Source organism: Cajanus cajan, chromosome 6, assembly GCF_000230855.2.
Source record: "Cajanus cajan strain Asha chromosome 6, NIPB_CcT2T_4, whole genome shotgun sequence".
Taxonomy (NCBI): domain Eukaryota; kingdom Viridiplantae; phylum Streptophyta; class Magnoliopsida; order Fabales; family Fabaceae; genus Cajanus; species Cajanus cajan.
This window is the reverse complement of record NC_138522.1, coordinates 6,605,504-6,622,443: the sequence shown is the minus strand read 5'-3', so window position 1 is coordinate 6,622,443 and position 16,940 is coordinate 6,605,504. Positions and strand designations below refer to the sequence as shown.

At 28.5% G+C, this 16,940-nt stretch overlaps 1 protein-coding gene across 3 annotated transcripts; it reads right to left on the bottom strand.

The window, feature by feature from the left end:
• Positions 1–11,883: 11,883 nt before the first annotated feature.
• On the bottom strand, positions 11,884–16,664 carry LOC109797126 (serine/threonine-protein phosphatase 7 long form homolog). 3 transcript variants are annotated; one of them, XM_020357048.3, is made up of 6 exons: positions 16,098–16,664; positions 15,911–15,969; positions 13,269–14,093; positions 13,080–13,170; positions 12,575–12,976; positions 11,884–12,483 (listed from the first exon to the last, which is right to left on the bottom strand). In XM_020357048.3, exons 3-6 carry the CDS (start codon positions 14,090–14,092, stop codon positions 12,082–12,084), a joined length of 1,719 nt encoding a protein of 572 aa, XP_020212637.1. In that variant the 5' UTR covers position 14,093; positions 15,911–15,969; positions 16,098–16,664; the 3' UTR covers positions 11,884–12,081. The 3 variants fall into 3 exon arrangements, with proteins under 3 accessions (XP_020212637.1, XP_082932744.1, XP_082932743.1); XM_083076618.1 differs by having other exon boundaries at positions 16,123–16,664; XM_083076617.1 differs by having other exon boundaries at positions 15,911–16,664.
• Positions 16,665–16,940: the final 276 nt, after the last annotated feature.

Here is a 16,940-nt window from a genome sequence, read left to right as displayed (position 1 = left end):
CTAACAAAAATAATTAGGAATGTGATTAATTCGTTTGATTTGTTGTGTTCATGACTAAATTGAGTTTTATTTCATGTTCTGAACGTATAATGGAATATTTGTACCGATTAAGTTATGAAACTTGATGAATTGGTGTAAAAGTGGTGGAGTTCGCATTCCATGATATGTAGGTTTTACATTTTGCATTGGGATGGAGAAAATCATGAGTGTGACTGGTGAGTCACGATCGTGATTGACTCTGTTAAGAACCCTCACTTTTGCGAATGAATCACAGGCGTGACTGGTGAGTCACGGCCGTGATTGACCCTGTTTGAGAATCCTCACTTTTTACGAGTGAATCACGAGCGTGACTCACCAGTCACAATCGTGATCTTCCTTGCTTGCAGTTTTCATGAATTCCTTCACTCTTTATGATGCTCCGACCTATGTCTCATGTATAAATATGTTGTGTGATGCGCTATCTTGTGTTAGTATGGAATGTGATGAAGGTTATGATTTTACAGTGAATGTGGCAAGCGTGTGTTAGAGCATAAGTGAAGAGTACATGATTTGTGAATGTGTGACATGCATCATGAGCATATGTGACTCTAGGTGTGTCGTTTAGGCCGCATGCAAGTGTATTGGATTATTCTGGGTGTGTCACTAAGGCCATATGTGTAACGCCATGGAAATACCGAGCTATTTGGTAGATATACTTTATATATATATATACTCTATATATATATATATATATATATATATATATGCATGTATGTATATGTTGTTTATATGGATTTGGATTGGATTATGGAGATGTGGATTTGAAATGTACTTACCTTTGTGCATGTTGTATGTTGATGTGGTTTTGATTAGTTGTTTAAGCATGGTAGTGATTTTATAGTATGAGATGAGAGGTTGATGTTTTGAGAGCTTTATATAGGCATGTGTGTGCATGAATTTGGTGATTGATGCATTGTACACCATTATACTGAATTGGTACTAAGAGGGAAGAAGACTGATCACCTTCCTTCTCATCTTGGTTAAGTGAAGTATTATGGCATGCAACTCATTATTCCAAGCATATGTATCTGAAAGTGATGTTTCTTTGTGTGCTAATACATGTTGCATTTCATATGGTGGTGAGTTGTGCGTATTGCATGGAAAGGAATAGGATGGGTAGGAGATTGAAGGATAGGAACATAAGATAAATCCGATCTTTCTGAGTGAATTTGAAGTTGTTTTAGAGCTTAGGGAGTTGAAATACTTCAAGAAATAGAATATTTGAGGTGAATATTTGCTAAGGGTGAAATTTGGAAATTTTGAAAAATGGCTATATATAGGGACTTAGGACCGGAGGGTCTCATTTGTCAATAGGGACAGTTCTAGAGAGAGAAAGTAGAGAGAGGAGCTCTGGTCCGAATGGAAGCTAAGGACACATTTGGGAATCTTATCAAACTAGGATCAATCTTCACAACTAGAGTATTAAGAGATTTAGCCTCTATAAGCTTGAAAAGTGAGATTGAAGTTTGAGTTGGGATTTGAGGGTTTTCTCCAAATCTTGCATTTCTGAGATTTCTAAGGTAAGGGTAGTACTTATAAGACTTAATCTAGTATGTATGGGTTTGAAATATCATATTAATTCCATGATTTATGACTGATTAAGGATGGATTGAGGGGAAAGGATTTTGGTTGGGTTTCTTCATGATTTCCATGGATTAATGGTTAATACTTGATTTTATTGCTTAAAATGTTGTTTTTGGATATTATTTATACTTTATAATGGTTCGAACTCATGTAATTTGGATTGGATTCATGATTGGAAGGAATTTTCAAGGTTTTCGAGGGTTTCTGGTTGTAAATACGTCGGGCGTAGTTCTTGGCACCGGGCGTGAATTCATTAGAGACCATCATTGCCAAATCACGTCGAGAGCGAGGTTAGTTGCGCCAGGCGCAATTTGAAATGATAATCCCTGGGTGAATCATGCCGGGCATGGGGAGAACCATGTCGGCCGCACTATCAGACGTGGTCGTTGTGTTTTGGTTACTGATATTGCGTCGGGTGCAATGACCTCTGTAGGTCTCTATTTGAGTTTTGCGCCGGACGTGAGTATGTTGGTCTTGAATTCTTCATGAAAGTTTTAGCCTTGGATGTTAGCTTTCCAATGGCGTTGGAATCACCCAAAAAGGAGGTCTAGAACTCCAGATATGATTGTTTTAGTGAACAGGGGTCAAGCTGTCAGCATTGGTTATAGCTGTTGCAGTTTTTAGAAATTTTAACAATGTAGATGATGGTATTAGGACTTGATGTCTTCATAAGAGTTTTAGGAAATCTTCTTATCTTTCATATAAGATAAAGATGAGCATGATAGGAGTAGTATAACTCTTGATATGTTGTTTTATGTGAAGATTGTCATTTCACAAAGAGTGATTTGGTTAAGTTGATAGTTGTTTTGGGTGTTTAATTATTTATGTTGTTATATTGAGTAATTTGGCATAGTTATGGAAAATTTTGTATGTAATTATGGAATATGCTATGTGTGTTTGGTTTGGAAAGCTAATAGGACTTAGAGGAGTAATGTTATGGTATGGATTGGGAGATCTCTTGGTGAGATCAAGATATAATCTTTGGGGAAATATGGAATTTGGGAGTCCCATGATGAGGATTCCAATATGGAACTTTTCCAAAGATTATATAATAAACCACTTCAGATGTTAGGTGGATTTTGAAGTACTCTCTTGGTATGGATACATACTATTGATGAATATCTAGATTAATGATATTTCATTATGTTGTACTATGGTTGGTTTTATACGTGCTAACCCTTATATTTCCATTATGTGGACTGTGATGATCTCACTATGTGGGGGAGCAGATCAGGTGTGAGGCTTTGGGATGGCAAAGAGTCTTTTGGTAGCTGCTTTGAGAAGTGGCTAGATTTAGAGCTTGACCAGCACCTAGGGTGTCCTTTTTGATGTTTTCATGATGTTGTACATTCATTATCTTTTTGGATGAATGTATAACCCTACTGATGATGACCATTTTATAAAATTATGTTTTATATGATGAAAACAATTTACATGTCATTTTATATTTACACTCTAATGTAGCTGGCCTTTGCTCTATTTTCTTTATTATATATTATTTTTATTTTAGTTATCATATTGGTTGTTGATGTGATGGCCTAAGGCGAGTCGTTACAATATGCCAGTGTACTCATGTGAATTCCAGGTGTGTCTTTGGGTCACAGTGATATATTTATGATTACATGTGCCCCAGGTGTGTTGCTATATCAGCATACCAGTGACAAGAAATATGTGAATCCCGTATGGCGCCACATGCATGTAATGAGTAGTATGCATGACATCAAGACATGAGGGTGATTATAACTACTTTGGATATGTTATGTATGTTGCATGTATTGTTTGTGTGGGATATTTAGCATTTGTTTCTGCACATTGAGCCTGAGTGAGACGCTTCTCACTTTCTTTGTTGTTTGCATTTCTTGTTTTATTGTGATGTGCAGGTGAGCCTTAGCAGGATGCCGAAGGTTTTGATGGGGAAGTCTAGTTGGGAAGCTCTGATTAGACTATGTGACATCGGGGTTTAGCATTAGGGAATTTTTGTTTATTGTGTTTTGATGGAATTCATTATGTTATTTATTTTTACTTAAGGATTTATGTTTAAGCAATTTTATGTTCTATGAAAAGACTTCTGTAATGTGAACTCTCTACTCATGATTTGGAAGAGAACATCTTATTTCAATTGAAGTATTTTTTAATTTATTTTATCTTAAAGAGAGTTGTGTCCTTTTTATGTTAAATATATGATACGAGGTAGAGGATGTCACAATGCTATACTTTAAAAAGGTCAAATCATACCTATAAAAAAGTCTATGATAGATAATAGATCTTTAATTTTATAGAACAGGTCTGACCTTTATATTCAAAGTCTGGTTTGACTAGCCTATTCCAACTCCTATTGACAACCACTTAGTTTTTGTCTTTGTTGAGCGTTGAAGACTTGAAACTAATACCTTTCATATGACCTTTAGTGAGCGTACAATTATTTTGGAGAAAATTGCTATTTTATTTGGATTGAAGGTTTATGGGGAGCCCATCACTAATTTTCATAAATGTCAACAGGTTCCTCTTGTGGAACAACTACTAGGAATTTCACCTCATTAGATGTGCTGAGTGATGGTAGATTGAGAATGAATTGGATTTGATCTTATGGAAAAAATTAAATTTTAACATAAATTATGTTACATATTTACATTAGTAAAAAAAATATCTCATAGAGAATTAACACAACCAACAATTTTATCTTTTTCATAATGTGGATGTTGTGCAACTTCACCATGCACACTAACACCCATGGTGCCTATGGGATCTTGAAATTATGGGTTCAAACTATTAAAAATTAACAATTAACATCCCTCTCTCAGACAAAGGCATATTCATCATTATTAATAGGAGTATTTATTTTAAGCAACAATACCTTCAACGTAATAGTCAAATCTCCAAAGTCATTTGGAGTAACATTATCGACAAGTGTAAGAACAGTAGATACTCGCTCAAAATTATAGTTAATGTTATTTAGAGGTGTGGCTTCTAGCAATCCTATATTCACCATAAACTAAGTAGAATTAACTAAAATATTAACGATTACAAACTAAGAAATATTATCAACTCAAAGTTACAACAATCCGATATTCAAGTTGAAACTAATCTCAAGATTTAATATAGTGAATAACATAACACCACATATTTGTGTTGAATATCATATTTGTTGCTCTTTCAATATTTGTCAAAAATTGTTGGATTGGCACAAGTTTAGTGTTGATCTCTCATAGCAACTTGAACGGCACCAACTAGTCCAAGAATCAAAGGAGCAAAGCTCTAATTGGAGCTACATCCTCGAAAGAATAAATGTTTTTGGTTAAAGTATTGTGGTTGATTAAATATTGATGATTTTTGTCATTGTCATCACCTAGCACTAGAGTAGGGGTGGCAGCACAGATTGCACAAATTATTCTTCCTCTTTGTTTTCAGCTTTAGTTATTGCATGTCAACATATGGTTCGGAGTTTTTTTCGTCATCACTGTCTGATGTCCACTCAACTCCAATGTGCCTAATTAACATTTTTACAAAATACATGGTAAATATTAATACATAAAGAAAAATTATAACAACATATTTATTCTAGAAGAAAAAATACATAGAAAAAATAATTACATAATGATGTTTACTTAGAGGGGTGTATTGGATTAGAAATTTCAAGGACTTTTTTAGTTGAAAAAAGTCATGTGGATTTTAAAAGAATTTGTAGGATTTTCATGACTTTTAAGATTTTGTAAAATTTCGCAAGACTTTCAATCAGGATTTTAATGGATTCTGCAAAACTTTTAAGTTAGGATTTTAATGGATTTTGCAGGACTTTGTGAATTTTACAAAATTTCGTAGATTTTTTGACATAGGATAAGAGTTCAAGATTTTTTTTCATACATTCAAATTTAAAAAGAGTTAAAGACAAAAATAATTAAAAAAATAACAATATATGGATAAATAATAATAATAATAATAATAATTCTTCGTAATATCATGTCCGTCTAAATAACATTCACCCACATATTCATATCTATATTAGTCCTCCAAGAATTAGCATCTTTTCGTTCTAGCTCCTCAGTGTTAATAATAGGCTCAAAATTATGATTTTCATTAACCGATATAATATTGAAGATGAAGGTTCCCACCACTCCAATTGGAAATTCATCAAAATGATATTCTTTACGAAGAAAATTATGTAGTACTGCACATGCTAAAAATTATTCTAAACAACATTTCAAATTTTTTATAATTTGTGGTTTAAAATATTTTGTTTATAAATTAATAAATGATTAGAAAAATAGTGGGACAGTTACCCTATTCTCTTATAACTAAATATGTCCCTTCATTTTATATTGGTATTTGAGTGAAAGTTTGTCTTTCATACACTTTTATTCATTTAAAATATCTTAGAAATATACAAACATCAACTAGGAGAAAAAAAAAATCTAAAATTTGTTACAGGTATAATTTTTAAAAAATTTTAAATGTTTTCAATTATTCACTAGTGAAAAAATATTTTTAGTATTGAATTCTAAGATACTACAATGTCTTATGTTATTTTTCTTTTTTTAAATATAAAAAATCCTAATTTCACAATATAAAAATTAAAAAAAAATAAAATTCATAGTAAAGACAAGAAATAAAATAATTGTTGAGTCATAAAAAGGAAAGGATAGCAGTAACAAATTCAAGAGAGGGAGAGAGATCGCAGTTTTTGTGCTGAAAGGTTCTTCCCCCAACTAAGATCCATTCTTATCTCATACTACTCACAGAAACCCTAACTCAAATTCATCTTTTATATATATATATATATATATATATATATATATATATATATATATATATATATATATATATATTTTTTTTTTTTTTTTTTTTTTTTCTAATAAATTTAAATTGATTACAAGGTCTTGAAGATCTACAGTTAATTATAGAGATCATGATATCAATTTTAGCTTTTACCTTTCACTTTTCTTGACGCATGTTATAAAAAAACAAATACTACTTAAAAGTTGAAATTTCAAGCGTTTTCTATATTATATAACTGAGAAACAATCTCAACTAAATATGGTAAAATAGAACAAGTCAATTTAAGAAAATGGAGAGAAAAATAGAGTAAGTCAACGACACTATCATTTACGTATAGAAGTTTCACCAAATAGTGGAATGGAATGAGAACAATAGTACAGTATTATATATGAGCAATAATGCAATATTATTAGCAAGAGAAAAAAAATGAAGACATGAGCATAGAAAAAAAAAAAAGATGAAAAGTCACTTCAAACAATCTTCCAAAATCTGATGGGTTTGGATGTGATTGTTTTATGAATTTGGTATTTATAATTACCACTAAAAAGTCCTTCAAAATCTCTCTAATATTACAATCCTTTAAAATCCTAATATTTTTGAATATCAATGAATTATTTTTAAGTTATAAAAAGTCTCAAATGAATACCAATGGACTTTAATAGACTCTTAAAAAAATCTTGAAAATCCAGATTAAATATTACTAAATTGTTTTTAAGTAACATAAAATCCTAATCGAATATTAATAAACTTTTCTACTAAAAAAAAAAATCTTTAAAATTCTATGAAATTATAAATCAATATACCCTTAAAGTCTTAAAACAAATTTAAGATTTAGGGTTAGGCATGCATAGGCGTTTTATTTGGCTTTTCCATATACAAAATTGCCCGAACCCCCTCCTCCCAGCATTTTTCTTCAATCATGTGTGCCCAACATAAAATGCCTAGGGCTCCTGACATTTTATGTGAATTAAAATATTGCAAATAAAACGCTTCGGACTCCCTACGTTTTCTTTTTCTTTTTCATTTTTTCGATATGCGCCTCAGACCAGTAGTGTTTTATTTGTATCATTTCGTATATGGCAAAAATAATTCATGCTGATAAATATTTTTTAATAATTTAATTTTTTTTATTTAACTTGACCAAAAAGCCAATGTATTCCCTAACATTCGGACAGAAGGATTGACATATACTTTTTTAAAATTATAAAAACTAAAATAATTAATTTTAAAGTTGAAAGACAATTTTTTTCATATTTAAACTTCAAATAAATAATATTAAAATATTTTTTTAATGAGAAAGATTGTCTCGGGGCTAGATGGCTCCTTATTTTTGGACTGACTTTGGAGTTTGGATGCTGTTTGGCAACGTAACAACGAAATGTTTTTTAATCAAAACGGACATCAGAGTATGGAGTTCATGTAAAGGTCTTTCAAGTCAATCAAGATGCCTTCAAGAATCAACCAGACCAAGTATATGGAAACCAGAGGATGATTCAATAAGAATAAAACATATATAATGAGTGATAATTATAATGTTACCATAATCAATTTTCTATAACAAATTTTAATTTGATGGAAATAATTTTTCAAAAACCGATTTATAATCGGTTATATATCCAAATAAAAAATCACTTAAGATGGATCTAATAGTAGTAAAGATTCAGATAATATATATAGAATTCTATATTTAAATTAACTATGTTACCAATATTGTGAATTTTACATGTAAAAAAATATATATCCAAAATCAGTTATTACCAAAAACTAATTTTAACTGATTTAAAAAAAATAAACTGAAAAGATTAGTATCCAGAGTAAAATAAAATCCACAACAGTATTTTTTTAAGAGTTTATTTTTAACTTTATTTTTACTTTTTTTAATGAAAGTTCTTAAAAAAAATAACTTCTTATTTATTCAATTTATTTATAAAATAAAATTTTAAAATAAATTCTCAATAATTAAATATTTAAATATGTTTTTAGTTCTTATGTTTTAATTTTAATCTACAGAAGAAAAAAAATTCACCCTTCTAAAATTTATATGATTAAATTACACTTTTGACCTATAAATTTATGTTGGTTTCTAATTTTGGTGCCTCTATTATAAAATAGAAATATTTAGTCCATCTAATTTTTATAATATAAAATTTAGGTCATTCTTTCAAATTGACATATATTAATTATTAAATTTTAACACTTACTCATATTTAAATGATGTGATATTTAGTAATATGATATTTGAAGATAAAAAAAATAATTATAAGATTTATTAAAATAAATATTAATTACTCTTTAAAATAGATACACAAATGAAGATATTTTGTGTTATTTTTTAAATTTTTTTCTCTACATGTTGCATCACTAAATATCATATCATTTAAGTGGTAATAGGTAATTAATAACATTAAAATTTAATGATTAACAAACATCAAACTGATAGATGAACTAAAATTCATATTTTTAAAAATATGGGAACTAAATATCTCTATTTTAAAATAGGGAGACAAAAAGGTTAAAACCTTGTTTTGGTCCCTTATAATCTTTTTTTGTTTCAATTTAGTCCCTCATTAATTTTTAGTCTCAATTTGGTCCCAAATTAATTAATTGGTTTCAATTTAGTCCCAAATTAATTAATTAGTTTCAATGTGGAACTTCCGTCCAAATTATTTAAACGGAGTTAACTTTTGGTCACGTGGATGCCACGTAGATGCATACGTGGCATCCACGTGGATGAGAAAACTATTTTTAATACACCTGGACCCGGAACGGCCCGTTCTGAAACCGGAACGGGCCGTTCTGGTTGCAAAACTAAAACACCACCAGTGAATCAGAACGGGTCGTTCTTCTTTCAAAACGGGTCATTCTTCTTTCAAAAAGGGTCGTTCTTCTTTCAAAACGGGCCGTTCTGGTTTCAGAACGGCCCGTTCCAGAACTATGAATAAAATATTCTTTACTTAATTGTGTTTTTATATTATAATTATGCAATTTTGATCTCTAAGGTTTTAATTGAGTAATTTCAGTCCTTAAAAGATTATAATTGTGTAATTTTAGTCTCACAATTTTTAATTGAACAATTTTAATCTCTAAAATATCATAATTGAAAATTTTAGTCTTTCTTATTAAAAATTTAATAATTTTAAAATTTTAATATATATATATAATGTTTTAAAACTATATAATTGTTTGTTTATTTAAATTAATGTATATTATTTTTTTTAATGTATCAAATGATATATATTTACTATTACTAAATAAATAAAATTTATATATTATTAGTATTTTAATATTACTGATAAATTAATATCAATAATATTTTTACCCTTTTTATAAATAAACTAATAATTTGATAAATATAACTTAATATATATTAATATACTTTTACAAAAATATAAATATATAAGATTAGATATATATTTCTAATTAATATACTTATATTTTTGTAAAAGTATATTAATATATAACAAGTTATATTTATCAAATTATTAGTTTATCTATAAATATATTAATAATATTATTGATATAATATCGAAAATTATAATATACGTTAATTTGAATAGATAAATAATTATTTAATTTTAAAATATTATATATATATATATATATATATATATTAAAATTATTAATTTTTAATGGGAGAAACAAAAATCATACTATTATGATATTTGAGGGACTAAAATTGTTCAATTAAAAATTGAAGGACCAAAATCGTGCAATTGCAATTCTTTAAGGACTAAAATTATGCAATTAAAATCTTGGAGATCACAAAACTGCACAATTGTAATACTTGAGGAATAAAAAATGCAATTAAACCAATATTCTTAATTAATCTTATTAAAAAATATAATAATTAATCAGATAAAAGGAATATCACTTTATAATTTTTTGCAACTTATTTAAGATTAAAGGAATAAAATGATAAAAATTAATAAGATAAACATAATAAAATAAAATATATAAAAAATATTAATATATTTATTTTATTGGATATAATAACATAATTAAAATATAATTAATAATATATATTTTATAAAATTATTAATATTTTACATATAAAAAATAAAATAAAACCGAAACGACCCATTCTGAAACTGGAACGGGCCGTTCTGGTGCATTTTGAGTGTGTTAATTTTGCACTTGGAACGGGCCGTTCCGGATGCAAAATTAACACACCAAAAGTGCACCCAGAACGGCCCGTTCCGGTTGCAGAACGGGCCGTTCTGGGTCCAGGTGTTTTCAAAAAAAATCTCATCCACGTGGATGCCACGTATGCATCTACGTGGCGTCCACGTGGCCAAAAGTTAACACCGTTAAAGCAATTTGAACGGAAAGTCCCACATTGAAACCAATTAATTAATTTAGGACTAAATTGAAACCAATTAATTAATTTGGGACCAAATTGAGACCAAAAATTAATGAGGGACTAAATTGAAACAAAAAAAGATTATCAGGGACCAAAATAAGGTTTTAACCGAGACAAAAATTATAGATTGACAAAAATAGAGGAATCAAAAGTACAATTTTGTCAATTTATAAATATTTTTTTGTCCTTATACAAGGAATAAATTTTGGTTTCAATCCTAATAAAATATTTTTATTTGATTTTCATTCTTCTAAAGTTCCAATTCATTATTTTTTGTTCTTAATGATCATTTTAAGATAGATAAATAAAATTTATTTTAAAAATTTATAAAATAATTTAGAGGTGTAACACAGTTACATAGTAATAAGATATTCTAAAAAAAATACATTAAATTGGTTTAAAAGACAATTATAGTACCATTTGAAATTGTCATTTAACCTTGTAATAAACAAATACTTAATTAAAAATAATCACATAATGATAAAGATTAAATATAATTTGAAATTTTAGAAAGATGATAACAACAAAACAAAATTACAAAAGATTAAAATTGAAACCTCTTATTTTACATAGCTTAAAAAAGTATTTAAGATCTAATTAAAAATAATATTATGTCACAACATAAATTATTTATCGTAATATAATATATAATTTTTTATGATTAAAAAATTTGGTTATATATACTTCAAATATAATTTGAATATTATAATATAATCCTTTTATATATTTTTATTATAAATTAGGTATATATAATAAACATTTAAAGTATACTGTATACATATTAAAATACCAATTTTATTTTATGTAACTAAATTTTGTAAATTTTTAAGACAACTAAAATTTTTAATAAATAGTTTCCGATTAAATGGCCATAATTAGGTTATTTATATTTCCTAACCATGTGCACATTTTAAGTTGCCTATTTGGGATCATAAACATCAATTGGTTCTCTCAACGAATTTCTTCATCATGGCCAGATAATTTACAAGCTCTGATGTTGCCCAGATATATGTTAGAGTTGCATACACAGCATTTACCGAGTTTTACTGTCGTACGATAATGTTAAAACGAATCTTAACACGGCTTTTTGACGGGAATAAATAATAAATTAATAAAAATACACAAAATAAAAAATAATAATAATAACTATTTACCATTCTAGGTGAAAATGGCAACGTGGCAAGGTGTATAAATTACGCAGGGGATAGGAGTATTATAAAGTGACAAAATAGTGAATATAAAGCACATGGGGGAGGGATATGTTTTGTGCCCACAGTAGGCGCATGGAGGGGAGGGGATTTGTGGTATGTGTAAGTTACACCCCCCTAGGCGCTTTTTGAACCACTCGTCTCACAAGCAGAGATGTCTTGTGCACTACCATACACATACTGTGTGATATCTCCATACGGAGTTAATGTCGTCAGATAATATGTTCCTGCTGGTGGCTCAGTCGGAGGAACTGGCATTTGTAAATCTTGGTGTTCAACTCGCCTTCGTCGACGACTTAGCCCCCTTCCTTCTCGTCGACCTGCCCCAATGTACTCCACTTCAACTGGGTCTGCTTTTACTAATGTTGCAGGTGGAGCTGGTGTAGAAGGGAAACTCACCCTACTCACCTCGTCCTGCAGCTGCAAACAATGACCGATGCTCTCATGCATCGCCGTAAAATCAAAGGAATGTCGATGTTTTTCACTAGTGCCATGATACATGTGCTCCAAAACATCGGTCTACAAATAATAAAACAAATATAATTAGAACACTAAATTTGTAAATATCTCAAATGTAATTAATTAAATAGATCCCTAAACTCATACTTACCACATATCCTTTCTTTGCACTAGAAGGAGAAATCCATCGTTTAGTATGTTTCCTATACCACACCATGTATTCTGAGTTATTACTCAAGTGTGGTGTATCACACGCAGCTTGTGTCCATACACGATGAAATCGTGATTGCCACTCCTGCACAAATTGAACGTGCATGCGTGACCAGTCCATGTTATCCTTGCCTCGCAACGAAAGATCATGCAATTTCTCCGAATGAATAGGAGGTGCAGGAATGTGCTGGACCATCCCAAATTGTCGCATTACACGATCTGCATAATGATACTCAACGATGTGGAAATTAATCAAGGGGACAGTGGACCTCCATACTTGTGAGTCCTCAAAACAGTAAGGAGGTAATGTAGGTAGTAACTCCAAATATGGCTGCCATACAAACTGCAAAATAACATAAAAAATAAGTAGTGAGCAATTATCATTTATAATTACAATTAATTTTTTTCTATAAATTTTGTGTAAAACCTTGTAAATTAAAACTTACATCCCCTCTCTTCAAACGGTCAAAATATTTTCTATACTTCACAATTTTATCTTTCTTTTCCTCTTTAGGTTTATGCAAGGCTCTATTCCACCTGTTATTAAAAACAAATAAACCATTAGTACTTCAATATAAAAATTTATTTTAAATATTTTTATTCTTAATTCGATCACAAATAACATACTTACTAACCTTGCCCCTAGAGGAACATGGAATGTAGATAAAGGTGGATGAGGTGGTGCAAGAACAGGTAATCGATACCATGCCCATAACTGCACCAGAATAGCTGAACCACCAATTTCCTTGTGATCATAATTGGTGCACACGCATAATTCCCTATACATATTTGCCAACACACATGAGCCCCAACTCATATGACCACAAGCATCTAAGTCTTCTAGCAAAGCCAGGTATCTAAGGGATACAAATGAGCTAGAGTGATCAGTTAATAGATATCCCCCGATCATCCGTAAAATAAACGCTCTAGTATAGCGTTCCAACTGCTCCTGACTATGTACATGCTCAGATACATCAGAGAAGTGTCGGTCAATCCAACTCATCCTCAATCGACCACCAACAAGCACTGACTCAGGCGGTGTCATGCCAAGAAGGCGTTGCACAAGAGCTGCCCAATCCATAGTTGCGTATCCAGTAATGGGCGCCCCAGAGATCTTCAACCCGAGTAACATTGCAACATCCTCCAACGTTATAGTACACTCGCCGAAGGGCATGTGAAACGTGTGGGTCTCTGGTCTCCATCGCTCAACTAAGGCAGAAATTAAATGATTGTCCACAGGAAAGTAACTGATTTGGGCCACCCCCATAAACCCAGCCCTCTCTAGAAGATCCCGAATAGCATCTGGAATCTCAACCTCACGCAACTCTGATTGTGTTGCTCTCCTAACCTTCACAACCCTGTTTTTAGCTCCATTCCATATGTGCTCAGATATATGGAATGGTTGAAGCCTTAATAGGGAATCGTCAATAGGTCCTGGATGAACAATCTCTCTAGACATCCTAATACAAATAAACAAAGAAAATAATATACAATCATAGTATTAACTTTTAATAACACAAGATCTAAATACTATTTATACAACATCTAATTAGTAATATTTAAATTATAATTACATTTTCTTATATAACATTTAATAATTACAATTTATACAACATTTAAATACTATTTATACATCAAATTAATAATATTTAAATAATAGTTAAAAAATTACTTTCTATTTAATACTTAAAATTGTTACTTTAAATATGTAATACAAATATATAAACCAAAATTACTTTCTATTTAATTATTTGTATATTTAGTTTTTTTATAATTAAATACATTGCCTAATTATTATTATTACCTACGTAATATTATATAATCACAATTAATATTTGATTAAAATATCTTTTATAAAACTACTTATATGTTTTCTCAATTAAACTTACTTTGTTTTCACATATTATTTTATATATATTATTTAATAATTAATACAATATTCTTCACTTATATTATTAATCAATTATTATACATCTATTATTTAATATTTAATAATTAATACAAAATACAACAAACTAGTCAACTTTTTTATTAACAATTACTAATTCATAATTAACTCAAATTTTGAATTCAATATATCTAATATAAATAATTTTAAATATTTCTTATTTTTAAAATTTTATTCCAATTAATTTTATATATAACTAAATTTCATATATAACTTTATAAATTATTACTAAATAATTATTATCTAATAAAAAAAAATTATCTATCGATCATAAACAACATAAAACAAATAATGTTCCTAAAATATTATTATTTGTATTTTTTTAATTTCATTAAATACTATATACATCTATCTTTTTATTACTATTTAACATTATCATTTTGTTCATTTATATATTTTATTAAATCCAAAATTACTCAAATTTAATTAATTATTATCAATTTCAGTATTTTCAATTCCTATTTAGTCAATGATTTTTTTAAAATTAAGCTTAAACACTACTTAAACTAATTTTTTCATAATTATTTATTAAGAAATTCATTTGCTAAATATGTATTTTAAATTACTTTATTAATAATACTAGTTACTAGTCAACACTACATTTTTATTACACGCGATTATTTTAGTATAATATTATCTTTAATATTTATAAATATACATTATCTCTAATAATTATACGCTAGCTCTAATATTTTTCAATTTTTTTATTTTCATATTTTACTATAACAACAAATTACATTTATTATTTCATATTTTATAATTACTACAATATTCTTCTTTAACTTTCCACTATATAATAAATATAATACCATAAATATTGTAAACTTATTTTTAATTGTATTTAGTTTTCCAATTTATAATAACTAATTATCCTTTCTTATATTATTTTTAAAATATCACTTACGGGTATTTTTATTCTCTTTTCTTTAAAAATATATATTATTTAATTTATTAATTTATATAAATAGTAGTTACATTATTTTATTAATATAAATTTATCTATAAACTATTTACCTATATAACATTCTTATATTATATATTAAACAATAAATATTTTTTATTAAATATATTTTTAAAACGTAATTATTATTTTTATATTTTACATAAAATACAATTACTATTTTCACTAATCATATTAAGCAAAAAAAATTTAAAATCTCAATTTATAAACACTAAATAATTACTATGTTATTTTTATATCACTTCAAATTCCAAGTATTACATACAACAATTTTCAACCACAACAATATTTTCTTTATTATATAATATATATAATAATTACATTTAAAACATTATATTTATTTAAAATAATTAAATGATCACACTTACGTGATATCCGCCGGAGACGAAGAACGGTTGCTGCCGGAGTCGGAGAACAAACGGAGAAGCTGCAGAGCACAGAAGGCGAAGAACGCAAAGGTTTAAGTGGGGAGGAAGAAGAAAACGGAAACTGGAGGAACAAGATGAACAAATCAAACGCATATAAAGAGGAGTAAGTAAGGGGGTCAGAATTCACAGGGGGCAGCTGCGCCTGCGCCAACCTCAGCCTCCCGGTCAACACATTCAAAATCTCAATCTGCAAAATCTGAAATTTTGCAGTGTTCGCAAAAACTCAGTCTGCAAAAGCTGAAGTTTTGCCGTGTACGCAGATGAAAGCAGGGGCAACCCGCAGATGAAAAAATTGAGGATCTAACAAGGCGCATAGGGCACCTGCGCGATGCGTCAGAAGCACAAAATCTCCCAACCCCCTGCGCCTATTCTACTCAGTGCCATGTGACAGTTTTGGCCTACGGTAAAATGTTTTTTTTTTTTTTAATTTCCTGTATTTTTTTTTCTTTAATTGGGCCAAAAAGCCAATCTTAACACGTTGGTCAATATCAAGTATTTCTTAGTGCAAAGAAATCAAAGCACATTTGACAACCACATTTAATGCAAGTGTAATCGGTAGTGTTTTTCCTTATTGAAATTAAAACAATTTAAAATAATCAATCTAGTTGTTGTAGTGTGAGAATTTGATTTCACTGTAGATAATATTAATTTTAATATATATATATATATAAAGAATTTAAAATATAATTTTTATTAACTATTATACTATTTAAAAAAATTTAATTAATATAAATTTTCAAAAGTTGTCATTAAATTAAAAGTTTTTTAATTTTAGATTACATATATAATATTTTATATTAATCAAAAATAATTCTAGAATAAAATTGATAATATATATATATATTTAAAATATATTAAAATATTAATAGTTTGATTATCTTCAAATTATGATTAAATTTTAACAAAATTTAATATAAATATACATAATATTATAAAATTATAATTCAACAATTAAATAAATAAAATTTAT